This window comes from Podarcis raffonei, chromosome 16 (assembly GCF_027172205.1).
Source record: "Podarcis raffonei isolate rPodRaf1 chromosome 16, rPodRaf1.pri, whole genome shotgun sequence".
Taxonomy (NCBI): Eukaryota; Metazoa; Chordata; class Lepidosauria; order Squamata; family Lacertidae; genus Podarcis; species Podarcis raffonei.
The window spans coordinates 8,353,124-8,377,405 of record NC_070617.1 but is presented as its reverse complement, the minus strand read 5'-3'; the positions used below and the strand labels follow the sequence as shown (position 1 = coordinate 8,377,405).

Below are 24,282 nucleotides of genomic sequence, written 5' to 3'. Positions count from 1 at the left end.
TTAGTGGGGCATATGTTTGGTGGGGAATAATGTGTGGTGCAAAGCAGTGAGGAATTCTGGGTAGCTGCTGGGGTGTGTCTGCGTTTTTTTCCATAGTGTGTGTGTGTGTGATCTTTCTTTTTGAGTGCCTAAATGCATTACTCAAGGTAGCTATCAATAATAGAATACAAGAAAGTACACCCCCCCAAAAAAACCCCAATTATTATCAGAGGGCTGTAGACCTATTGGAAAGAATGAGCCCTAGGTAGTCATGTTAATTCACTTGAATGGGTCTACTCTTAGTAGGGTTGGCATGGAATACAATCCATGGACACGTGGGGCAGATAAAAGGCCTCCCGTCTTTTTTCCTTCTTTAAACACCTCTTCCTGTTTATGTAGGCATTTGATTTTAAGTCGGGGTTGTTTTTTTTAATCAAGCAACCCACACTATCCATAAATGGATATGAAAATACAGAATGGAAAGAGACAAGCCGTTGCTTAGAGCTTACACAGCAATGCCGAGGGATAGTCTTTGTTAAGTTCTGTATCAATATTTGCTTTCCTTCCCCATTCCTGAGTTTGCCTGCAGGGCAGAACATCAGAAGCCAGTTTGGGGGCGGGGAGGCAGGGGGAAATATCAGGGCTGGCCTAGGGCAAGGCTTCCAGATGGCATGATATGGGAGGGTGGGCTGTAATCCTTCAGGGCTGCTCCCCTTTTGTGCTTCAGCTTCATGAGTCTTGGATAAAGGGCCTCTGAGAGTGAGGTCAAGGGGTCTCTCCACCATAGATCTCCTTTGAAAGGCGTTTCCCGGAAAGCCGCCTCCAAGAGGGATCTCCTGGACGCAGTGGGGTGGCCCTTCTGCTTCCTGCTCAGGAAATGAGGCAGTTTAGGCTGGTTGGGGGAGAGGCAGGCTTCACCCACGGCCCGCCCTGCTGGAGGGAATTGTGATCGCTGGTAAAAGCTGGGCAGTGCACTGGATCTTGCAGAGATAGCTTATCCAGACCTGCGCCCCCCCCTCCTGCTCTGACATGGATTGATCCAGTCGCAGAACTCCCCCGTGGTGTGTAGTTCAGCCCTTCACCCGGCCTGGCACCCCTCCAGACATTGTGGACTCCCAGCAGCAGCCATTATGGGCAGCGATGGCCAGAGCCATGGCTGATTCTTTTCATCAGTTTGCTTGGACCATGGGTAGGCAAACTAAGGCCTGGGGGCTGGATCTGGCCCAATCGCCTTCTAAATCTGGCCTGCGGACAATCCGGGAATCAGCGTGTTTTTACATGAGTAGAATGTGTCCTTTTATTTAAAATGCATCTCTGGGTTATTTGTGGGTTATAGGAATTTGTTCATTATTATTTTTTTCAAAATATAGTCCGGCCCTCACAAGGTCGGAGGGACAGTGGACCTGCCCCCTGCTGGAAAAGTTTGCTGACCCCTGGCTTGGATGCAAACCCTGCTAGGTTCAGTGGGTGCAGCCTGCTGCCCCTCTAGATGTTTTGGACTTTGCCCTGGCCGGCATGGCTGTGCTCGCTGGGGCTGATGGGACTTGTAGTCCAAAACATGTCAAGGAGCGTCAGGTTGGTGAAAGCTGCCATGATAGGTGGCTGAAGAATCTGGTTGCTTTTCTGGAGTGGGGTGCTTCTAGAACACAATATCAAGGCTCACCAGTTTTGTGTCCCTTGAATCCAAAAGCAAGGGGTCATCTTCCCCTGGCAATCTCTGCTTTGCCTCCATGATGATGGGTGGAGGCTGCAATGGGTGAGTATTTTCTAGGGGTCCCTCCACGCTCAGTGGTGTGTGTATTGTGCAACTTGTTGTTGATGCTGCAGTAGTGCAATAGTGGTGGATTTACACCGAACCTCCCCGGAAGTCATTCTACTGTATTGGTAGTCCTGCAAATGTTTCCCCAATGTTGCCGTGTTCTTGTCATCTGGAGGGGTGCAAGAAAAGTCCGAATCTCCCCCCCCCCCAAAATAATAGAATTTTAGAGTTGGAAGGGGTGTCTAGTCCAACGCCCCACAATCCCTGGAGCAGTTAGAATGTAGAGTTGAACGGATCATGACGATCATCCAATTCTTTGCAATGCAGGAATCTTTAGCGCAATGTAGGCTCGAACCCATGAGCCATACCAACAGAGCTATCCCAGTCTCAGCTGTGGCATGAAAAGTTACAGGGTTTCAGCAGGAAGCCATGGGACGTGTCCCGATTGGAAATGAAGCAGTGTGTCTGCCCCTGAATTTTTGCGCATGCAAAAGAGCATTGAAAGGCCCCTAGATATTTCATTTGGAGCAGAGGGGCTGCAAACCCAACCCTAACTTAACTTGACCTGAGGAGCAAAAGAAGGCTCTGTGGGAGCTTCTGGTGAGCTTTCCTTCCCTCTCCCCTTGAGAATGTAGATCACCCAAAGATGCAGATATTGGCTTGTCGGGATGAACGAGATATAAATCATTGGGTGATCTGTGTAGTTTTGCACCACAGGCCTGGGAGCCTTGGTTTTGCTCTGGGCCACAGCTGGCTGCTTTTGTTGGCTGATAGGGCAGCAAATGGCTGTGCAGGCTGGTACCAGGGCCTGCCTTGTCTCTTTGTCAGGGCTGCTGTTCAGGAAACCAGATACTGCTCACAGCTGGTTTCTAACACCAGATTATCTTCAAGGGTGCTTAGGTATTGCATCTAAAGTGCATCTGTCTTGCAGCATGAGACTCTCCTTAATTGCCTGCCCATCCCCTTTATCACAGGCAATAATTTTTCTTCATGCTGGCCGCTTCCCCGTTGAATTTATTCGTTCTTGCTTGCATGCTCACTTCCCTTTTTTTATAAGCTCAGATAAGTGCAAATGTATTTTGCAGAACCCAGTTTCCGCCTGCCTGGGAGCAATAAGGAAACAGATAGGGAACTGAATCTTTATCCCTCTACTGTAAAAAAAAAAACAAAAAAAAAACTCCTTCTGAGGCATCGCTGGTCTGGCTTCAAAACACTGAGGGCAAGGAGCCTTGAGTTTAAAAAGTACAAATCTTGGTAGCTGATGGAATTCCTTCAGTGTATGCTTAGTGTGAAGAAATCTCTCTCTAGCTGACATTTGTGACAAGAGGATGTTCTCTGTTTTGAAAATGTCGAAAGTCTGGCAGGGTCGGACATTTGTTGGCATGGGAGATAAGGCGATCTGATTAGTGCTGCCATTGAAATGAACAGACCCAGGTTAGTCACGTCCATCAATTTCAATGGATCTGCTTGGAGTGTAATGCTGGACGTGCAACCATGTCTATAATAAAATCAACTCTAGTGACTGTAGCTACAGAAGGATATGCAGATGTTTATAAACAGCTGGATCTTAGTAACTCAAGACGCCAAGAAAGAGTTTAGGATCTCCGAAAGGAATCGACTGTATTTCTGTTGCCAGGAAGTGGCTCCTTTATAGCATGCTTGGGTTGTATTTTAAATATTTTAATATCCCTAAATTGGGTGACACAAATGCTTTTCAGATTAGAATTGATAAAAGAATCCATTTCCGATTTGTGATATTAACATCTCAGCCCCTTTTCGTAGATAACTGTCTAGTGTATATTGACGTGCAAATAAAAATCAGGGGGTTTTTGTGTTTTTTAAAAGGCTATCAATAGCTACTAGTCACGATGAATGTTTGCTGCTTCCAGGATTAAAGGCAGCATGACTCCAAATACCAGTTGCTGGGAAACGAAGGCAGGAGGGGGGGTTATTGCCTTTATATCCTGCTTTGTGGACTTCCTGAATAAATCAGGCCGCTCTGGGGGAGCCAGGATGCTGGAATAGATGGGCTTCCTGCCTCATTCCGAAGGGCCCCTTCCTATGTACTTCACATTCTTATGCCCCTTGGAACAGAAAGAAGGTAGCATGAGGTTCTCAGGCTTGGTGCATTTTTTAAGGTAATAGAAAATGGTCCCATCTGCACTGTACATTTAATTTATTTTGTAAAATCTATATACCACTTGATTGTAAAAAAACAAAAAGACCCTTAAAGCTATACATTTAAAGCAGGATGATACCACTTTGAGCAGTCATTGCTTTCCCCAAAGAATGCAGGGAGTTTTGTAGTTTAAGGATGCCAAGAGCTGCTAGGAGAGGTTCCTTATTCCCATCCCAGAGCTGCAATTCCCAGAGTGGTTTAACAGCCAAACCCTCTTCCCAGGGATTATGGGAAATGTAGTTCTGTGATGTGAGCGGGGGGGGGGATCCCCGAACAACTCTCAGCACACTTAAACTACGCTTCCCAGGATTTTGGGGGGGAAGCCACGGCCGTTTTAAAGCAGTATTGCGCCACTTTACCGGGGCAGATGGAGCCTACGTCAGCAAGCTCAGCAAACATCTCGAGTCTTGCGTTGGCGCCTTGGACAAAATCCTGGGATGTGGACGAGTAGCCACTTTTGAAATAAAAACACGGCTGATAGGTGGAGGCTCCCGTTGACATTCAGAAGCCCTTCGCTTCTCCAGTCGCCTTTCTGAGCCTCTCGTGAAAACTCTTCCAAGTGCCCATAGGGACTAGAAACCTAAAAAAAATGTTTAAATAGAGGCTGAGCTCATTTGGCATATTCTGCCCTTCTGTATATTTTTAGTGTTTCTGAGTGTGGGGTAGGTGCCAGCTAGAAACCAAATACCTGGCAAATGGATGCTGGTGCTTGGCTTTTCACCCGGGGCTACCTTAAAAACTGCTGTGGTAGGGCTGTTGTTGTTTTGGAATTGCAAGTCCCGTTCCAGTTTGGAACAGGACTCTCAAGTTTCAAGCTCCTGCTTCAGTTGCTGTAACTGCAGCTTGTGTCGGCTGGGGCTTATAGGACTTGCAGTCCATAACATCTTATTTTTTGGGTGGGGGTGGCACCTGGCTGGCCAAGGCTCAGCTTCAGCCCTAAAATCTCCATGTCACCATCTGCTTGTGTCCATACGATGCCTCGTTAATCGACTCTTGATCCCTGGCTCGCTGGCTAATTCATTGCAAGGATTGCTGAGCTAACTGGTCTGGATTAACATCCGAGGCTTTAATACCCTTAAGAAAAAATCCTCCCTATACGTTTTTTTACCTCCAAGTTCTTAACTTGCTGAAGCTGGCACAGAGGCCTTTCTGTTCTCAAGTTGACTTCCCTCTTAGCGGATAAAAGTGTGAAATCCCCCCAAAAAAGGTAGCTTTTAAACCACTTGGCACCCTCCAAAAAAACTAGGTAGTAAATGCATATAATCCATCTCTTTTTCTCTTTCCCCCCACCTCCCACTGGCTTCCTGGTCTGGGATGAGTCGCCTTGCTGGAAAAGTAACTTGTCAGCAGGTCTGTAGCCAAGAGTGAAGATTTATGGCATCTGAACAAGGGAGACAGCTAGTCTGGGGAAGGAGGCAGCTATCTGGCCATTTGCAACCCCCCCCCCCCACCGGCCAGCCTTTCAAGCTAGCTGAGAGCAGCCCGGTTGTAGAGCAGCCTGGTCACTGGGAGATGCCTAACTTTGGCAAAACGACCGCAGGGGAGAGCCAAGGTTTGGCAGAAGAGCACATAAATCTCTCGCGGGGTACGAGATGGCCTTGTTTATGAGTCTCCCCTTGTTTGTGGCTGCCAGTTCTGTTTGCAGGCCCAATTCAAGGTGCCCAATGTTAGTGTTTGGGGCCCCAAATATCTGAAAGACTGCCTTTTTACCTACAGACCCTCCCACATGCTAAGCTCTGCAAAGGGAACCCTCTTGGTGGTTCTGTGAACCTCAGACGATTGGGTGGTGGTGGTACAGTAGAGAGCCTTCACTGTAGTGGCCCCTAAGTTGTGGAATTCCCTCTTCACTGTGGAACCAACTTTTGGCGAATGCTGAAGACGTACCTCTTTATCCTCATGTCTGAGATGTGTTTTCAGGGCCGTCCTGTGACTGTACTATGCTTTTAATTCAGTTTTTTAACTTAAAAAAATGTGATTTTAAAAAAATTGTTGTAACATGTCCTGGGACATCCTGGTGAAGGGCAGGTAATAACTTTGATGATAATAGCAGAGTGAGTGGGGTATCCCTGACAGAACATGGCAAGAACCCTGATGAATCAAAGCCACAGGTCCTTCTAGTCCCACATCCTCTGTTCCCAGGCCATCAATGTTCGAAATTAGTCAGGCGCATTTTGCACCTAGCTATCGGCAGCTTGCGACCAAGTGAAGATGCCTGGGCACCAGGATGGCGCCTGACATCTCCCCCTGACATCTCCATCCCTGGGGAATCACTGGATCTTGACTGTTTTCGCACATTAGCAACACATCCTGCAGAATTCTATCAGTTATATTTTATTTGCACAATCAGAATGAGTTTCAGGAACCAAAATGTTTTTTTCTGTGCAGCCTAAGCAGGAGCAGTGAACAACCTTATAGCTAATAGTTGTTGCTTGTTTTCACCCCTCTGCCCTGCTCACAGTTGTGAAGAATATCCCTACATTATGAATGGTCCGTGTCACCATTAAGAAAAAGAGGTCGGAATAGGCCTATATATGTATGTGGACTGTCCCTGGATCAAGGGGCTTTTCTGCTTCAAGTTCTCTAAGCTCTTAACCTAGATTATGGTTGTCATCTGAACTAGCCAGATGTTTAACTGAGATTCAATCCCGGTCAGTCCATCATTTGAAAAACAAGACTTTAGAGCCGTCTTACCCCAAAAATGGCAACTAGACATTCCATTTTGGCGATTGTAACCCTGGTTTAAGGAGCCATTTGGCACCTAGCTTATATATCTTGAGTTTCTAATATTGCAGGCCTTCCATTCATGCTTTTAGAAAGGCCACAAACAGACCCAATAGCTTCCTAGCATTCAGTGGTACACTTCCTTCTTCTGTGGAGGTTTTGTTTTGCTGTCGTGGCAGGCAAGCTGTCAAGCATTCATGAGCTGGCCTGATTCCCTCCTTGGAGAAGCAGCATCTCTCTCCATATCTTGCGACAGCGAACCGGTAACTTAGGTCTGCAAATGTGCTTATAGCCAGATGTATTTCCTCTGAATTTTATGCAGAGCATTTTATGCTTGGAAACAGAAACTCAGATATATAAGATAATCTCCAAATGGCACCTTAAACTTGGGTTACAGGCACCACAACGGGATGTCCGGGCGCCATTTTATTTTTAAGTGGAATTTAATATTATTTTTCATTTCTATACTGCTTTATATTTTACTTCTGAGTGAGAAGTACGGGGTTCCCTAATCCTCCAGAGTGTCGATAAAGATCCCAAAGAAACGCTTGCCAAATAACTGTTGTGCACACCCCTTTTAATTGGCCGCCAACGAAGAGAAATCCTTTGAGGTAGGCAAGTGAGATGAGGGGGCTGCTAGGTGACCCGGCTTCGTGGTGGATCCCAGATGGAAGCTGATGGATTTTTTGGGGGGGGGACTGTGGAGTAGAGGGGGACAACACATCGATGTGGGTGGGAAACTCTCAAGAATTTTCTTTGACCCACCCAGATCACCCACGTTGTCGTTCCTCAGAGTTTCTGGCCTTCAGATACAGCTGGGCGTCAGGGAGGCATCTGGTCTTGCGCCACTTGAAAGCTCTGCTGAATCTGCTTGCAGGCAGTCCTGTTCTCAAGCAATCAGGTCCCGGGTTCTGCCTTCTCGCCCCTTCCTGCCTCGCTGAGGCTCGTGGGCATTGTACTGACCTGTGGCTGCATGCAGGCTTGTTGCGATAATAATCTGAAGAGCCCCAAGGCGGAATTGTCCTGCGTCTCCATTCTGGCCGCTTGAAGCAAGCACAAGGTGTTGCACAGATGTTGTGTGCTGGAAACTCAATAGCTGGGGCTGTTGCCCAAATGCTGAACTTTTTTTTAAAAAAAATCTAAATTCCACAACTTAGGCTGCATATACTCCATACACTTACCTTCTCCCATAGAATCCTGGGAACTGTAGTTCTTGGAGGATTCTGGGAATTGCAGCTCTGTGAAGAGTAAACTACACTTCCCAAGATTCTTCAGAAACACCCTGTGCCCTAAACATTTGATGTGTATGCAGCCCTGATTAAACCTGAGCTGCCTTTCATGAACGATCAAGTTTTTGCAAGGCCTCTCCCAAAACCCGTTAGTTCAGCCTTTCTCAACCTGTGGGTCCCCAGATGTTGTTGAACTACAACTCCCATCACACCTAGCTGGCAAGGCCAGAGCTTGGGGATGATGGGAGTTGTAGTCCAACAACATCTGGGGACCCACAGGTTGAGAACCGCTGCGTTAGTTGCTTTTATTCAACCTCCCTCTTGAACTGAGCACTTGCTCCTTGAATATTTCCCCCGCAGAATGTATCTGTGGTGCTGAGGGCTAGAAGCTCAATTGCTGAAAACAGCCGCCGCTAACTTAAGTTCTAACACTGATGATAAGGCAGCCACATATGTCTAGGATGGGACTGAGGAACCTCATCATCCCTGACAATTGGCCATTCTGGCTGAGGTGAGTTGAAGGTTCCCTTGGAGTGTGAAGCCCGGGGTACCCTAATCCTCCAGAGTCCGTAAAGGAAGATCTCAAAGAAACTTTTCCCAAATAATGTTGTGCACTGCGATCCTTGGTGACTGGAGAGCCCTTTTAATTGACCACCAACAAAGAGGCAATTGGCAAGTCTTTCTTTATACCTTGGGATCTTGTCCTGGTCGCTTGCCTTTTGGGGCTGGGGATAGTGGGGAAGGGGGAGTCTTTATCTTGGTTTGATAACCACACTGCTATTGAGCACCCACAGGCAGGCTGAGCTTTCTGCCTTGTGCGGTGAGTGAAACTGAGCGTAGTGCAGACATGTGGTGGAAGAGGGCCTGAGCGGTGGAGGGTGAGAAAGTCAAAGCCGATCCCAGGGAGGAGGGTGGCATCGAAAGAGAGCCCCCGAGTGACACAGCCCTGTGTCTGTGACTGGCACCCTGGTACAGAAGCGCTCAGGCGGACTGTGGGGCCCTGTTCGAACATCTGTGCCACTTTAAGTTCCTCCATGACCTCAGCTCAAAGCTATGTGCACCAAAATGGAGTCTCCTCGTCTAGGATTGAGATGTGGTTTGCACACCCTCTCTCCCACTGCGCGCTCGCTCTCTCTCTCTCTCTCTCTCTCTCTCTCTCGCTTTGGTCTGTGACGTTCGTGGGTTTTGTGGACACAGCCTGGCCATGTTAATCTCTCAAAACTCCTCCAGGCTACTCCATCTAAGGACACTCTGAAGATGAAAGCCTTTGGGTGAAGCTTGGGGAGAGGAGCAATCCTATGCACAGATATGCCGAGTGAACATATAGCAAATTTGCTGTGTGGATTGTGGGGGGGAAATTTCTTTCGTTGACTTTGCTGTTTGGGTTGCATTTGGGGGGGCGGGGCGGGGGAAGAGAAGTTTTAACTTTGGTACCGAGAGTCCAGGCGCGTATAAATAGAACGCCATCTGCCATTCCAAAATAGGGAGCGATCCGATTGATGGCAAATTAACGCTCCGAAACAAAGCAGGCATTCTAATCCAAGCTTGGCAAGGGCTGTTTGGATGGTCGCCTGGGGCGCTCCTGCAAAATCTCTAGGTGACTACCTAAGGGAGCCCCCCCATCCCTGAAATTGGGGACGCTTCTCTTTCAAGTCTACAGACGCTTAGTACTTGTGTGTGTTTCTTCGCAATCATCCCCCAAACTATTAGGGAATGCAGGCGGTGGGGAATTTTGGGGCCTGGAGGCCAAATCTTCCCCTCCAGACTAGGACTGGGCAATATCTGGTTTTCAGCATCACAATACATCGCCAGCTAAACATTACACCGATATGTAACGATGTCTGAAATAAGGATGGATCTACGTAGAGGGGTTGGCTGGCTTTACAGATTTTCCCACATTGTGATTTTTGCATAGCTCACATCCTGATTCACGCAATGTTGCCAGGTCAAAAACTATGTGACCAATATCATGATATGGACTTCAAAGCAGTTTTGGACAATATATGGATATATCGCCCAGCCCTACTCCAGATCTCTGTCCCGTAGGACTCTCCCTCAGGCCACACCCCTTGCCAGCTCCGCTATGCACCTTTCTTGAGTCTTTTTACCTGCCTGGAATGTGTCCCTGAGTGCTGATAATGCCTCTTCCTTTTCTGGATGGAGAATGAGAAAGGGGTGTGCGTAGAAGCCTGCCAGCTGTAGAAAGGTAAAGCCTTGGTTCCACTGCCCACGTTGGCCTCTGGCCTGGTTCACATGGCCTCTGGAAGGTGGCTTAGGACAGAATGTGGCCCTTGGGCTCAAAAATGGTTCCCCGCCCATCCAGCGCCTCCACCAATGTGTGGCGCATTACAGCTTGGCTGTCACTGCGCTGTAAATGGATCCCCCAATTTGATCCCTTCCAGGCATTTCTGGACTCCCAGCTCCCCATCACCTCTCACCCTCAGACGGTCTGATGGGCCTTTTCCAACATCATTTGGAGAACACCAGGTTGCGGGAAGGCTGACCTGGAGTGACCCTCAAGCAGCGTTCGGAGAGCTGTCTCCCTCTCTCCGTATGTCTTCCAGTGATAACCTTACTTTTGTGAGTTGCTTGGTGCGGTGTACATGGTCTTCCCTTGCCATTTCATCTTCACAGCAGCCCTGTGGTGTAAGCCAGGCTGAGAGAGATCAGCTCCCCCAGCAAGATGTTTGTAGCAGAGTTTAGACTTTAATCCCTCCTAGGTTTGACACGGGACGCGGGAGGCGCTGTGGGTTAAACCACAGAGCCTAGGACTTGCCGATCAGAAGGGAGGCAGTTTGAATCCCCGCAACGGGGTGAGCTCCTGTTGCTCTGCCCCAGCTCCTGCCAACCTAGCAGTTTGAAAGCACGTTAAAGTGCAAGCAGATAAATAGGTACCGCTCCAGCGGGAAGGTAAACGGTGTTTCCGTGCGCTGCTCTGGTTCGCCAGAAGCGGCTTAGTCATGCTGGCCGTATGACCCGGAAGCTGTACGCCAGCTCCCTTGGCCAATAAAGCGAGATGAGCGCCGCAACCCCAGAGTCGTCCACGACTGGACCTCATAGGGGTCGCTTTACCTTTAGGTTTGACACTTTTTAAAAAAATGATCCACAATGCAAGGGAGGTTGGATAGAAGAATTGGGAAAGGGTCCTCTTGTCCTCAGGCACTGGACAAGACCACCTTGTCGGTTCAAGACCTGGGGGAATGAGGATTGCATGGCGATGCAGCGGGGGGGGGGGTGGAGAAGAGCAAGGCGTGGAGTCAAGCATCCCCCTCCCTGGCTCCGCAAACAGAAGGCCGCAGGGCATGAGCCTGCTTTCCTTTGTGCTGACAAGGGCTTGTTTGGCAGAAGGAGTTAGCTTTTCCTGATCTCTTGGCGCTGGGCCTCCTTGAGTGCCTTAAGCTCTCCTCCCCCATTCTTGTTTGGCTCCAGGGCAGCCCTGGCCCTGTTCCCACGCCTGCCTGGCTGCCCAGGACACTTCTCTTCCCATCAGCTTCTTAATCTTCTGTCTGGCTCTTGTCCCCGGGATCCCGGGGAGGGGGGCATTTGAGAAAGGGGGCCTGGACGGGTCTGCAGGAAGTGACATCGCAGTTGCTGGCAGTGGGGGAGCTCCGTGGAGAATTCCTAGGTTTCCCGTCCAGCCCGCAAGGAGTGGTCCTAAACGCTGCCAGCACAGCATTGATTGTGGCTGCCCGATGCCTGGTGCATTGGGCTTGATGCCAGAGAGAGGGTTGCAGGATTTGGGGCCCTTTAGTTTTGTGAAGAAGCGCTGGGAGAGCGTGGTAGGGATATGCAAAAGAGAAGCTTTCCTCCCTCTGTCCCAATAAATTTAATAAATAATAAGATAAATAGTAATGCAGGCAACTCCCAATTTATATGGGGGTTATGTCCTGAGGCTTCGTGCATTTAAGCAAAATTGCATATACAGTGGTACCTCTGGTTGCGAAGGGGATCCATTCCGGAGCCCCGTTCGCAACCTGAAAGGAACGCAAGCTGCGTCTGCGCACACACAGGCCGCGATTCACCACTTCTGCGCATGTGCATGACGTCATTTTGTGCGTCTGCGCATGCGCGAGCGGCGATACCCAGAAGTAACCCTTTCCGGTACTTCCGGGTCGCCGCGGGACGCAACCTGAAAACGCGCAACCTGAAGCAAACGTAACGTGAGGTATGACTGTATTTGAAACACTGTTGAAGAAGTCTGCAAATAACCGTCTTAAACCTCCGGAAATCCTTGAAAACCCCCATTAAAAAACCAGCAGCACTTACCAGACACGAAACCCCAACAGAGTCTTCCCCTCTCAACCCCCTTCCTCAGACTCCAGCTTTCCACAGGCCTCAGTGGTTGGCGTAAGGGCTTCTGGGATTGCACTTTCAAAGGCTCGCAGGATTGCCTTTTTGCCCTCCCTGTGCTCTTTTTGCTATTTTTAAAGTCACTTAGGGTTTGGCGTGTGGTCGCGTTTCAGTGGGAACGTGCGTAAATTGTTCTTTGCCTGCGCTAGAACTTGAGGTCATTCAAAGAAGCCGAACACTGGGAGATTTGGGAACGGACAAAACGGAAGCATTTCTTTGCAGTGTGCTACGGGATTCCCTCGTGCAAGAGGTAGCAATCGCTGCCAACTTGGACGGCTTTTGAAAGAGGCTTAGATGAAATTCATGGCTGCCACGATGGCTGCGTTCTCCTTCCATTGTTGAAAGCACTAAGCCTCTGAATACCAGTAGCTGGAAATCACAAGCAGGGAAGTCGCTGCTGTGCTCAGGTCTGGTTTTGGGGAGGCTTCCTACAGACAGCTGGTTGGCCACGGTGAGAACAGGATGCTGGCAAGGGGGCTGGGCTAGATGACCTTTGGGGGCACCTTCCAACTCTATGATTCTATGGTCTGAACCAGCAGGGCTCCTCTTATGTGCTTGTGGCATCAGTAGAACGGCACTTGTGACTTTGTGCATAGGCTCAGGTCCAGTGGGGGACCAGCGGTGGTGCAGGGGTTAGGACAGGGGTCAGCAAACTTTTTCAGCAGGGGGCCGGTCCACTGTCCCTCAGACCTTGTGGGGGGCCAGACTATATTTTTTGGGGGGAAATGAATGAATTCCTATGCCCCACAAATAACCCAGAGGTGCATTTGAAATAAAAGCACACATTCTACTCATGTAAAAACGTGCTGATTCCCGGACTGTCCGCTGGCCGGATTTAGAAGGCGATTGGGCTGGATCCGGCCCCCGGGCCTTAGTCTGCCTACCCATGGGTTAGGAGCTGGGAGAGACCAGGGTTCAAATCCCAGCCTGGCCATGAAACTTTCTGGGTGACCTTGGGCCAGTCCCTCACTTCCAGGGTTGTTACAAGGCTAAAATGAGGAGGAAGAAAACTACATAGATTTCTTCTTACATACATTCTTACTTACATTCTTCATAGAATTGTAGGGCTGGAAGGGACCCTGAGGGCTGTCTGGTCCAACCCCCCACCATTCAGGAATCTCGACTATAAAGCATTCATAACACATGGTCATGCAACCTTGATCTTCTTGGAGAAAAGACGCGATATAAATGTGATACTTGAATAAGTGGCAGCCTGTTTAGCTCTGAGGACCAGTATTTCAGACTGTACCTTGCTTGGCTGAGCTGGTGCATGGACCCCCTTTTCCTTTTGTGCCCCGCATCCCAAATCCCGACGAACCTGGCAAGTGAGAAAAAGCAAACAGTCTCTTCGTTTATTTATTTTTGCAAAGTGAGGCGTGTGCGTTCTTGCTGCCAGATGCCTAGAATTCTTCAGTTCTGGAATATGTTGTCAATGATGCAAACTTTGATAATTTTGGCCGAGATAACAAGAATGCCAGATATCCTTTGCTTGCAGATACGGTCTTAATTTGCAGCCCACAGCGACATCGCTGGATCTCCCTGGCCATCTCGCCTGTTCCGCCACCGCCCCTTGGATGAGACGTATAAGAACTTGGGAAACTGCCTTGTTTTGAGTCAGACTATATTAGCTCACTATTACTACACTCCAGGACATTCCCAGCCCTACCTGTCCTGGAGATGTTGGGGATCAAACCAGGGTCTTTCTGTGACCTTTCCCCATTGCAGCCAGGAAAGGCAGCGGCTGCCCAGATAAGCTCCTGCCATCCAAACTTTTCATGTTGGTGACCCGCTTTTTAGACATGCATCGTTTTGTGACACAGTCATTCAGTTTTACTAGAAAACCGGAGGTTAAACTACCCCTTTGCAGCCCCGGGAGGAGCGTTCATGCAACACACCTACACACCGTAGCTGGAACACTAGCGTGTCGTGACACACGGTTTGGAAAGCTCTGCTTTAACCCTTGCCACACACAGACACTTACACTAAGGTTACCAGATTTTTTTCAATGAATCCAGGGAGACTTTAAATAAATAAATAAATAAATGCTACACATTTGGAACGTTGATGCTGCAGCGATGGCGGTGGTAGAGGGGCGGCCGCCACCTTGACCTCAACCGCCACGTTTCCCCTTCCTCCGAGGCTTCTATCTCCTTTCTCCATGAGCCTGGGCAGCCCTTGAGTTGTTGGTGCTTTGGTGGTGGTGAGGAAGCGGTGCTTGGTGGATCAGGCATGGACGGCGGAGAAGGAGGGCTGAGAGCAGCAGCTACGGTGAGGCTCAGGCAGTGCTATGCCTTCCTTCCCATCAGAGCAGCCCCAATCCCATTCCTGCTTGCACGCAAGCTCTGATAGGCAGCGTGAAGCCTCCCTTCACAGCTTAGTTGCTGGGGTCAGGGGAGGTGGACGCAGCCCGGAAGCTGCATCTGAGAGCCCCTGCACTACCATCCTGTGGGGACTTCTGAGCAGCTCCTGAAGCCAGCGAGAGCCTACTGCTCCAGGCTGCTGAGACTGCCACTGCTGTGTTTCCCGGGGACATTAAATGAAATCTGGGGACAGAATTTGTCCGGGGACTTATTTGCAAATCTGGGGACTATCCCTGGGAAACGGGGATGTCTGGTAACCCTAACTTATACCCCATTGGAAAGGTGATTCCAAGCCTTTCTTGGATTAATGTCACACCTGTGGCGACAGATTGTCATGTAAGCTGCGGCGGCAGGTTCTTTTTAAAGCTCCATATGGCATGGCACGATGTGTCCTCCTGCAGCTTGGAAGAAGGGGTGACGCTTTCTGCTTTTTGCTGAGATGGAGCTGCGAGGAGTAACGGGCAGGGTTCCCTTGCATTCATGGAAGGCTTTTTCTGTCCAGCGGCGTCCCTTGAGGTCTTTGCTGGGTGCTTACAAAGCCCCAACGCATTCACTACCCCCTTGGCCATGAAGCGGTGTGGACGGTTGCCTCTAAAAAGGACGTAGAGCTGAAGCAGGAAGTTGGGAAGAGCGGCATAATTTCCACACTTCCTATCTCAGGTCTGTGTCGATTTTTGAGTCTCACATCTGACTTTGACTCGAGTTCCTTGAAAAAAGCAGCCTTTGCCCAGATCCCTTGGATAAGTGACTTGTGTCTGTGGGGGGGGGGCTTTCTGTCTTTGGGGTATAGTAAAGGTAAAGGGACCCCTGACCATTAGGTCCAGTCCTGGCCGACTCTGGGGTTGCGGCACTCATCTTGCTTTATTGACCAAGGGAGCTGGCGTACAGCTTCTGGGTCATGTGGCCAGCATGACTGAGCCGCTTCTGGCGAACCAGAGCTGCGCACGGAAACGCCTTTACCTTCCCACCAGAGCGGTACCTATTTATCTACTTGCACTGGTGTGCTTTCGAACTGCTAGGTTGGCAGGAGCAGGGACCGAGCAACAGGAGCTCACCCCGTTGCGGGGATTTGAACTGCCGACCTTCTGATCGGCAAGTCCTAGGCTCTGTGGTTTAACCCACAGCGCCACCTGCATCCCTCCTTTGGGGTATGGGGCAATGCTAATCCAGGTAATGGGGAGGAAAGTGAGTGTTGGATGTCAGTGGCACTTGCACAAGCCTCCAACTTCACCTATGGTCCTAAATTGGTTGGAGACCCTACGCTAACGGAAGAGGAGGGGGCGACAATCTTTTTCCATTTCCCCTCTTCTTCTTTTCACCTCTGCACGGCTCCTTGGGATCTATTCTGGGCAAGGCTTGGAGAGAGCCAGCAGTGTGCGTCCCTCGGGTCAGCATTCCCTGTGGGCTCCCTAACGCGGTGACGAGACGTTAATCTTGTATTGTCGCAGACTCCTCTAAAGAGGGATTAAGCCAGTTCACGAAAGAGGCTGATTTGACCTCTCTCTCCTGAGACTCGAACCTCCATGTCCAGAAGCAGTCTGCCCCAGAGTTCCAGGCTCCAGGGACAAACAGCAAAAGAAGGGGAAGAGGGAGCTGGCTGATAGAGAGCCCATCTAGCTCAGTGCCAGGGACAGCCAGTGTGGCACCCGGCTGTCGGACTCCAACTCCCGTCAGCCCCAACAGATAGCCAGCGGTCAGGGATGCTTGGAGTCGTGGTCTACAGCCTTTGGAGACTCACACATACACTGGCTCCCTCTGGTCTGTGCTGGCCAGCCCTAGCTCCTCCAGGCTTTTTGACTCTCATTGCCCTTGCTGTGACACTCCCTCTGGATTGTTTGTTTTCTCGTTGGAAGTTTTATTTACAACATAACATAACCCCCTCAATACAGGAATCCACCCTCATTAAACGTGAACATAACATACAATAAGCATAACGTACAACAATACAAACAACCAAATAAAAGACTTCCTTTATCCTGTATCTGGCCTCCTTATTTACTTCTTATAAGCTGTTTCCTTTATGAATAATTATTAAGATTTTTCTAATTATAACTTAAATATCCACAAAGTCTCCTACAGACATTAATCGAAACAAGTCCAAGTATGTATTTTAGGGCACTGTTTTGTGACGTATTCTCTGCATTTCCCCCATGCTTTTTGAAACTCTTGTCTAGTGTGATCTCCAATTGCTTCTGTTAATCTAGCCAGTTCAATATACTCTAACAGTTTGTCTTGCCATTCCTTTTTTGTTGGCACAATTTCTTTTTTCCAGTTTTTAGCAGTTAGGATCCTTGCCGCTCCTGTGGCATAGAGGAATATTTTCTGATCTTCTCTTGCTATACCTGTGTCCGTTATCCCTAGTAGAAAAGCTTCAGTATTTTTCATAAAGTTATACTTAAACATTTTTTTAAGCTTGTCATATACTATATTCCAGAAGCTTTTGGTTTTTGCTGTGACACTCCCTCTGACGCAGCTGTGTCCAAGGCAGGGTGAGTCAGTGCCTCTCTCCACCCCTCTCTGGAGGCTGACTTCTGACCAGGGTGGAACGTGCTGCTTTCCTCTCCGGTCCTCTTAAACCCTGGCAAGCATCGTGCTTTCCAAGCTTTTCCTACCTTATAATTTTGGGTCCTGCTTCCTCCTTTCATCCCACTGCTGCCGGCCCTGCCTTTTGCTGGTCAAGGAGCTGCTGGTCCGTTCTGGTGGGCTGTGACCTGTTTTAATTCTTTGTATTACCTTTTTAACCTAATGTGCCGAGCCTATTTTGGGGCCATTATATGTTTTATATACATCTGCATTTTAGATTCCCAGCGCTGGCAACTAAAATTTTTACATTACTGTTTTAGGGTAATTTAAATGTCACAATGCCAGTAATATCGTTTTGAATTTTGTTAGGTTGCTTCTCTCTAGCATTTTTGTCTTACCCTGCTATGGCTGTATGCTAATGCAATAAAGGTTTGATGATGATGGTGGGCTGTGGTGGGTGGGTGGGTGGGTGGGTGGGTGGCAGGTCAGGCTACACAAAGAAGGAGGGACCACAACTGTGTGGGCAACAGACTGGACCGGGTCAGGAGCATAAGAGCTGGTTGGTTCAGGGCCCATCAAGTTCAGCATCCTGAACTAAACCCGGACACTCCTTGCAGAGACAGGAATTGCATCCAAAATATGAAGGAGATCTGGGTGGTGGCTAAACCGTCTTTCCCAGTGTCTTGGGGGCATTCCAGTGTTTTGCAGTTGCCGCCTCTTTCATGGAGAAAGGCTGTGGCTTCCTTAACTGCTGCTTGGTAGTCAGAAATGGACTCAGCGTTACCATGCCTAGCCACATCTCCCTGCTTGAAAATGACCTCTCAACAGAGATTGTTTTCCTCCATGGAAACCCTCTCTCTAAATTGGGTTGACATCTGTGCATCACATTGACTTGCTTTTTCCAGGAGCTAAAAGCAATTTGATTGAAACATGGCACTTTGGGGGAGAGGCGGGAACCTGAAAGTGCCTTCAGTGTGGTTTAAACATTGCGTTCATTCAGAGGAAATTATGGGCTTAGGTTTAAAGTACTAAGTTGTACTGAAGAGTACACCCATGTAAATTAACATGACTTTTAGTCGGCTTCGTCCATTAAATTCAACAGGTCTGCTCTTCGGTAAGAAGGCAGGACAGCTCAGTAGCAATTTAAATGTTTGCTTTGGGCTTTTTGTAAAGTACTTAGAGCTTCATTTCACAGCCAAGCGGTATAGAGATTTCGTTAAATAAAAACAACCTTCTGTACATGCCTTTTTTTTATGGGGGGTATGGAGAGGCAGCAGTAAACTTTTCTGGGGATGTCCTGTCTATTTACCATATTTTTAGCTCTATAGGACGCACTTTTTCCCCTCCAAAAATTGAGGGGAAATGTGTGTGTGTCCTATGGAGCGAATGCAGGCTCCTTGGCTTCAGCGATAGCAATGCAAAGCCTCCGAAGCGCAGAGGGAAAGCTCCCTCCGCGATCCGGAGGCTTTGCATTGCTTTCGCTGAAGCCTGGAGAGTGAGAGGGGTCGGTGCGCACCGACCCCTCTCGCTCTCCAGGCTTCAGGGATAGCTGCCTGAAGCCTGCAGAGCGCAGCACGAGTTCCCGCTGCACTCCAGAGGCTTTGGGTTCCTTTTGCTGAAGCCAGGAGAGCAAGACTCTCCTGGCTTCAGCAGAGAGGGAGGGCTGCGCAGCGCCCCTTCAGCCAAGCGGGAGGAGAAATGGAAGGGGCTCCATTTCTCCTGCCGCTTCGCTGAAGGGGCGCTGAGCAGAGAGGGGGAGATTTTTATTTTCTTGTTCTCCCCCTCTAAAACAAGGTGCGTCCTATGGTCGGGTGCGTCCTATAGAGCGAAAAATACAGCACTTATTGAAGAGTTTGGATTTGATATCCCACTTTATCACTACCCGAAGGAGTCTCAAAGCGGCTAACATTCTCCTTTCCCTTCCTTCCCCACAACAAACACTCTGTGAGATGAGTGGGGCTGAGAGACTTCAGAGAAGTGTGACTGGCCCAAGGTCACCCAGCAGCTGCATGTGGAGGAGCGGAGATGCGAACCCGGTTCCCCAGATTACGAGTCTACTGCTCTTAACCACTACACCACACTGGCTCCCTTATTGCATTTTTATCCCACTTTTTCCTCTCCAAGGAAGCTCAAGGTGGCATGCACTGTTCTCCTCCCTCATGTAATCCCACAACAACCCCGTGAGGTAGGTTAGGCTGCAAAGGCATTGACTGGCTCCCAGGTTCACACCCAGTGAGCTTTGCTGCTGAACTGTGGTCTCCCAGGTCGCAGCTTGATGAGTCATAGGTGGGGATATAGGCGTGAATACAAATACCCACATTTGTATCCTTCCTTTTATTTGTTTTGGCTGAGTAGCAAGTGATTGAATTTGGCGAGGTATTATACCAAGGCAGGAAATGTGGGTCATTTTATAACGCTTACTCAGAATTTCGCCGCTTCTGAAAGTTGTCTGAGTCTGTATGTGATCCTTGAGGAAAACTATATCTTACTGTGTATCTTGTACACATTAATTCTTCCTTGCGTCAGTCACTAAAGAAAGCTAACTGCAACTTGAAGTGTTAGGTGAACCGAAGAAGGATTAGATGAATTGAGAAAAATGAAATTTGGATCTAATTAATGGAGTCATTTGTTTTGATTATAGGTTATACTGCAGGGGTCAGCAAACTTTTTCAGCAGGGGGCCGGTCCACTGTCCCTCAGACCTTGTGGGGGGCCGGACTATATTTTGAAGGGGAAAAAATATGAACGAATTCCTATGCCCCACAAATAACCCAGAGATGCATTTTAAATAAAAGCACACATTCTACTCATGTAAAAACACCAGGCAGGCCCCACAAATAACCCAGAGATGCATTTATAGAAAACAATGTACAGGAAAAACTAATGTTAGATATTATAGTAGATCCAGTGTCTTGTTAAATAAGAGATTATTACCAGTAATCCTACTTGTGGAATGTATTGTGTTTTAATAGAAATGTAATCTGAATCCTGAAATACTCTTTTTTGGGGAGAAATCTATGTTTATGCTTAAATGCATACCCTAATCAGTATTATTTTTGTAATGCAGTTTGGTACAGAAAATAAAAACATTTTTTTTAAAAAAAAAGTTACAAGCAACAACTTTGTGGAATCGCCACTTGGGCTGCCTTCGTTGTTGATTTAATAAAAATCGGTAACGATTATGTCTTTGCTTTTTAAGGAGCAGCAGAAAATATCCTATTATGGAAAAATTCTGCTGCAAGTCACTTCCCGCTGGAAAGCTTGCCCGTCTTGGGACTGTTAGCGGCGCTGAGCCTCTCAGTCTGCAAGAGCAGTGATATCCTTAAGCAATAGCAAGCTGTTTCACAGCAAAAATAAGAGCCTACTGGATTTTTGGAGAAGGACAATGGGAGTCATAGTCCAGCAGCATCTGGGTGGCCAGAAGTTCCCCCACACCTGTCATAGAAAAAAATAAATAATAGGTTGCAATATGACATGTATTTTGGACGCATGCAAAAAATCAGAAAATTTTGGGAAGATGCATCAAGGGAAATTACATTAGTAACAGGCTAAACTTTGCCTACAGGGCCTCTTTACTTTCTGGATATGTTAAAGAAACTGTACTAACAGAGGACAGGGAATTAATAACACCACATCTCTCTCTGTCTGTGTGTGTTTGGGGGGGGGGGGAGATTAGAACACTATGCATGAGGGAAATGGGCAACTAAGACCTGGGACATAAAATGCAAGTTTTAAGCTCGCACACATTTGGTTAGAACTGGAGAAGGTAGACAGCAAGAGAATGTATTCATGGAGAAATGGGAGTCTTTTTTTTAATAATGTGGTACAGGAACACGTAAGCCCATTTCTGCTACTTGGAAGCGTGTAATATCTGTTGTACTCAGTCTTGGTATGGAAACTTGTCCTTCTATGTTCACTTCTGGAGATCCTTTTTTATATATATTTTTGGCGTGTGTTATTTTGTTCCATTAACAATTATATTTTTTAAAAAAAAGATTGCAAGTGAAATGGGGGTGGGGAGATGTTTCTCTGCCTGGAGAGATGCTGCGAGTTGGATGTAGACAGTTCTGACCACGACAGTGCAAAAAATAGCGGTCTCCATCCCTACCGTGCCCGCTTTTGCACATGGCCTTGCCCGCTGCTATTGGAAGCTTGCCTTCAAGGAAATACCCTCAGGCTGAAATTGGTTCTCCCAACCCTTGTCTTAAGCCCTATCGCTAAACACTGCATCTTAAGAAAGCCAGAGATGGTTTGAATGGGCTTCCAGCCGGCACAGCATTCTTAAGGGCTAGAAACTTGTGTTTGCTTAAATGGGGTGGGGAACAAACGAGTCCGTTCCAGTGTATTCCAATGCCCACATCAGTGTTTTCCCCCTTCCTCTCCAGGCCGAGGCAGAAGTAGCATCCTTGAACCGCCGCATTCAGCTTGTGGAAGAGGAGCTGGACCGGGCCCAGGAGCGCCTTGCGACAGCCTTGCAGAAGTTGGAGGAAGCTGAGAAAGCTGCCGATGAGAGTGAAAGGTGGGTGGGTGCATTTGCAGGAGGAAGGGGCTACTTAGAGCAGGCATTCCTAAACCTGGCCCTCCAGACGTTTTTGGGACTACAACACCCATCATCCCTAGCTAATAGGACCAGTGGTCAGGGATGATGGGAACTGTAGTCCCAAAACATCTTGAGGGCTGAGTTTGGGGGTGCGTGCCTTAGAGCTTGTTCGCACTGAGCAAAGCTGTGTATAAATTCTGTGTGGGTGGGTGGATGTTCAGGTGGGTGGGTGTCATATACCGTATTTTTCACTCCATAGGACGCACTTTCACCCTCCTAAAAAGTAAGGGGAAATGTGTGTGCGTCTTATGGAGCGAGTGCAGGGGGGAGGCAGGCAGGAAAAGCCCCCCAAGAGCTGCACACAAGCTCCATGCGGCTCTTGCGGGCTTTTCCCAAGAAGGGAGAAGGGACTGACGCGGCCAGTCAGTCCCTTCTCCCTCCTCGTAGAAAAGCCCGCAGGAGCCGCGCACTCCTTAAAGGGTGCATGGCTCCTGTGGGAGGTGGGGGTATTGCCATAGCCGCGCGCGGCTAAAGAGGAAGCTGAGACAGTGAGCAGGATCCATCCCGTTCGCTGTCTTGGCTTTTGCCATAGGTGCGCGCAGCCTCTCCCGGCTGGAGAGGTTGTGCGCGGCTAAAGAGGAAGCCAAGACAGTGAGCGGGATCCATCCCGCTCGCAGTCTTGGCTTCTTTGCTCTTTGGGGCTGGGGGGGGGGAATAAGATTTCCCCCCCCTTGATTTCCCCCTCTAAAAACTAGGTGCGCCTTATGGTCGGGTGCGCCTTATGGAGCGAAAAATACGGTAACTGAATCACACCCCCTGGTGTGTGTAACCAGGGAGAAGGTTAGGCCTTCCTCTGGCATTGCGATCCTTCTGTGTGCCAGAGATGTTCTTGTTTTGGAGAGGCCACACCTGTCCCCAAGGCCTTTCTGCGGACTGGGAGATCAGGAATGTCACGTCTTGGAGCCTGACGATCCCTTCTTCCCCCCGTTCTCCCTCAGAGGCATGAAGGTAATTGAGAACAGAGCCCTGAAAGATGAAGAGAAGATGGAGCTGCAGGAGATCCAGCTGAAGGAGGCCAAGCACATCGCTGAGGAGGCCGACAGGAAGTACGAGGAGGTGAGAAGCCACAGCGGATGCGCCTCCCTCATGACACACAGGGAGTTCAGTCCTGCTTTCTGCGGCTGCGCCATTCCCTGATCCACATTTGATGTCATATGCAGGCAACCCCGCCATTTTAATATTTTGTTGGAAGCCGCCTAGAGTGGCTGGGGAAGCCCAGCCAGATGGGTGGGGTATAAATAAATTATTATTATTATTTTATTTACGTGCGTGCAGTATACGCGCAGGCGTTTTCAATGGTGTTTTAAATACAGTGGTACCTCGGGTTACAAACACTTCGGGTTACAGACTCCGCTAACCCCGAAGTAGTACATCAGTTTAAGAACTTTACCTCAGGATGAGAACAAATTGTGCGTCAGCCACAGCAGGAGACCCCCATTAGCTAAAGTGGTACCTCAGGTTAAGAATGGTTTCGGGTTAAGAACGGACCTCCAGAACGAATTAAGTTTGTATCCAGAGGTACCACTGTATACTCAGTTCCACTTAAACATGCAGTGCTTCGAAACATAACTCCCACCTAAATTGAGGAGTTGCCTGTATGATGTCATGTGTGGGGCAGGTGGTTTTGGGGGGGAAACTCCTTTGTGGGCCAAATGTGGAAGCCTGGTGGTCTGACCAGGCTGGAGGGTTCCCCACCTTCTTATTGATTTCAAATTACTGTCATTATTTATTAAATTCATTGCTTGCTTCTTCCTTTTTTAAGCAAGGTAACTTGAAGTAACTAACACTATATGAAAAACACTATATAAACAGACACATCCAGTAAAACTGGCATAAAAGAAATGTCATATGTATATGTGTGTGTGTGTGTGTGTATATATATGTATATATATGTATATATGTATATATGTGTGTGTGTGTGTGTGTGTGTATATATATATATATATATATATATATATATTATATATGACAACCCTGCTTTTAAAAAGGCATGTTTAAAACATCTCAAGGAGGCCACCAATGATTCAGAACCAAAGGCCTGGCACGAAAGAACAATCTCAGGGTGGGGGTCGGTTTATCTGGGAAGAGGCGGCCATTGAGGTATTGGTGTCCTGAGACGTATAAATGATTTTAATCTTGTGCTTTTAAATGGTTGGAAACCTGCCCTGGGATCACGGGTAATGCTGTTAGGTTCATCAGCTACCCTCCATGAGAAGGTCTCAGGGCAGGTTGCAGTAATATGAAATACAGCTTTAAAGACAATTTAAAACAGCTAGAGTGAGTCCATAGGCCAAAGGCCAATTTACAGAGGCATATCTTCAGTGTACGATGATAAGCTGTGCAGTGAAGGTACCAGGCGCACCTCTTTGGGGAGAGAAAATCCACACTTCATGGCGAAGGGCAGGTAGCAAATCCAATTGACAATAATTTCTTCCTCCTCCTCCTCCTCCTCATCCTCCCAGGTTGCCCGGAAATTGGTCATCATTGAAGGTGATCTGGAGCGTACAGAGGAGAGAGCTGAGCTGGCAGAGTCGTGAGTGTTTTCTTCTTCTTCTCTCTCTCTCTCTCTTTCTCTCTTTGCAT

The 24,282-nt window shown here is 48.4% G+C and overlaps 1 protein-coding gene across 13 annotated transcripts in view; it reads left to right on the top strand.

Annotated features, from left to right (window-relative positions):
* Positions 1-24,282, top strand: part of TPM3 (tropomyosin 3) — a 70,632-nt gene that overhangs the window by 19,597 nt on the left and 26,753 nt on the right. For all 13 annotated transcript variants that reach the window (XM_053368720.1, XM_053368717.1, XM_053368718.1 and 10 more), the window contains 3 exons: positions 21,485-21,618; positions 22,638-22,755; positions 24,162-24,232. In XM_053368720.1, coding sequence (XP_053224695.1) covers positions 21,485-21,618; positions 22,638-22,755; positions 24,162-24,232 — 323 coding nt within the window. The remainder of the gene's footprint in view (positions 1-21,484; positions 21,619-22,637; positions 22,756-24,161; positions 24,233-24,282) is intronic.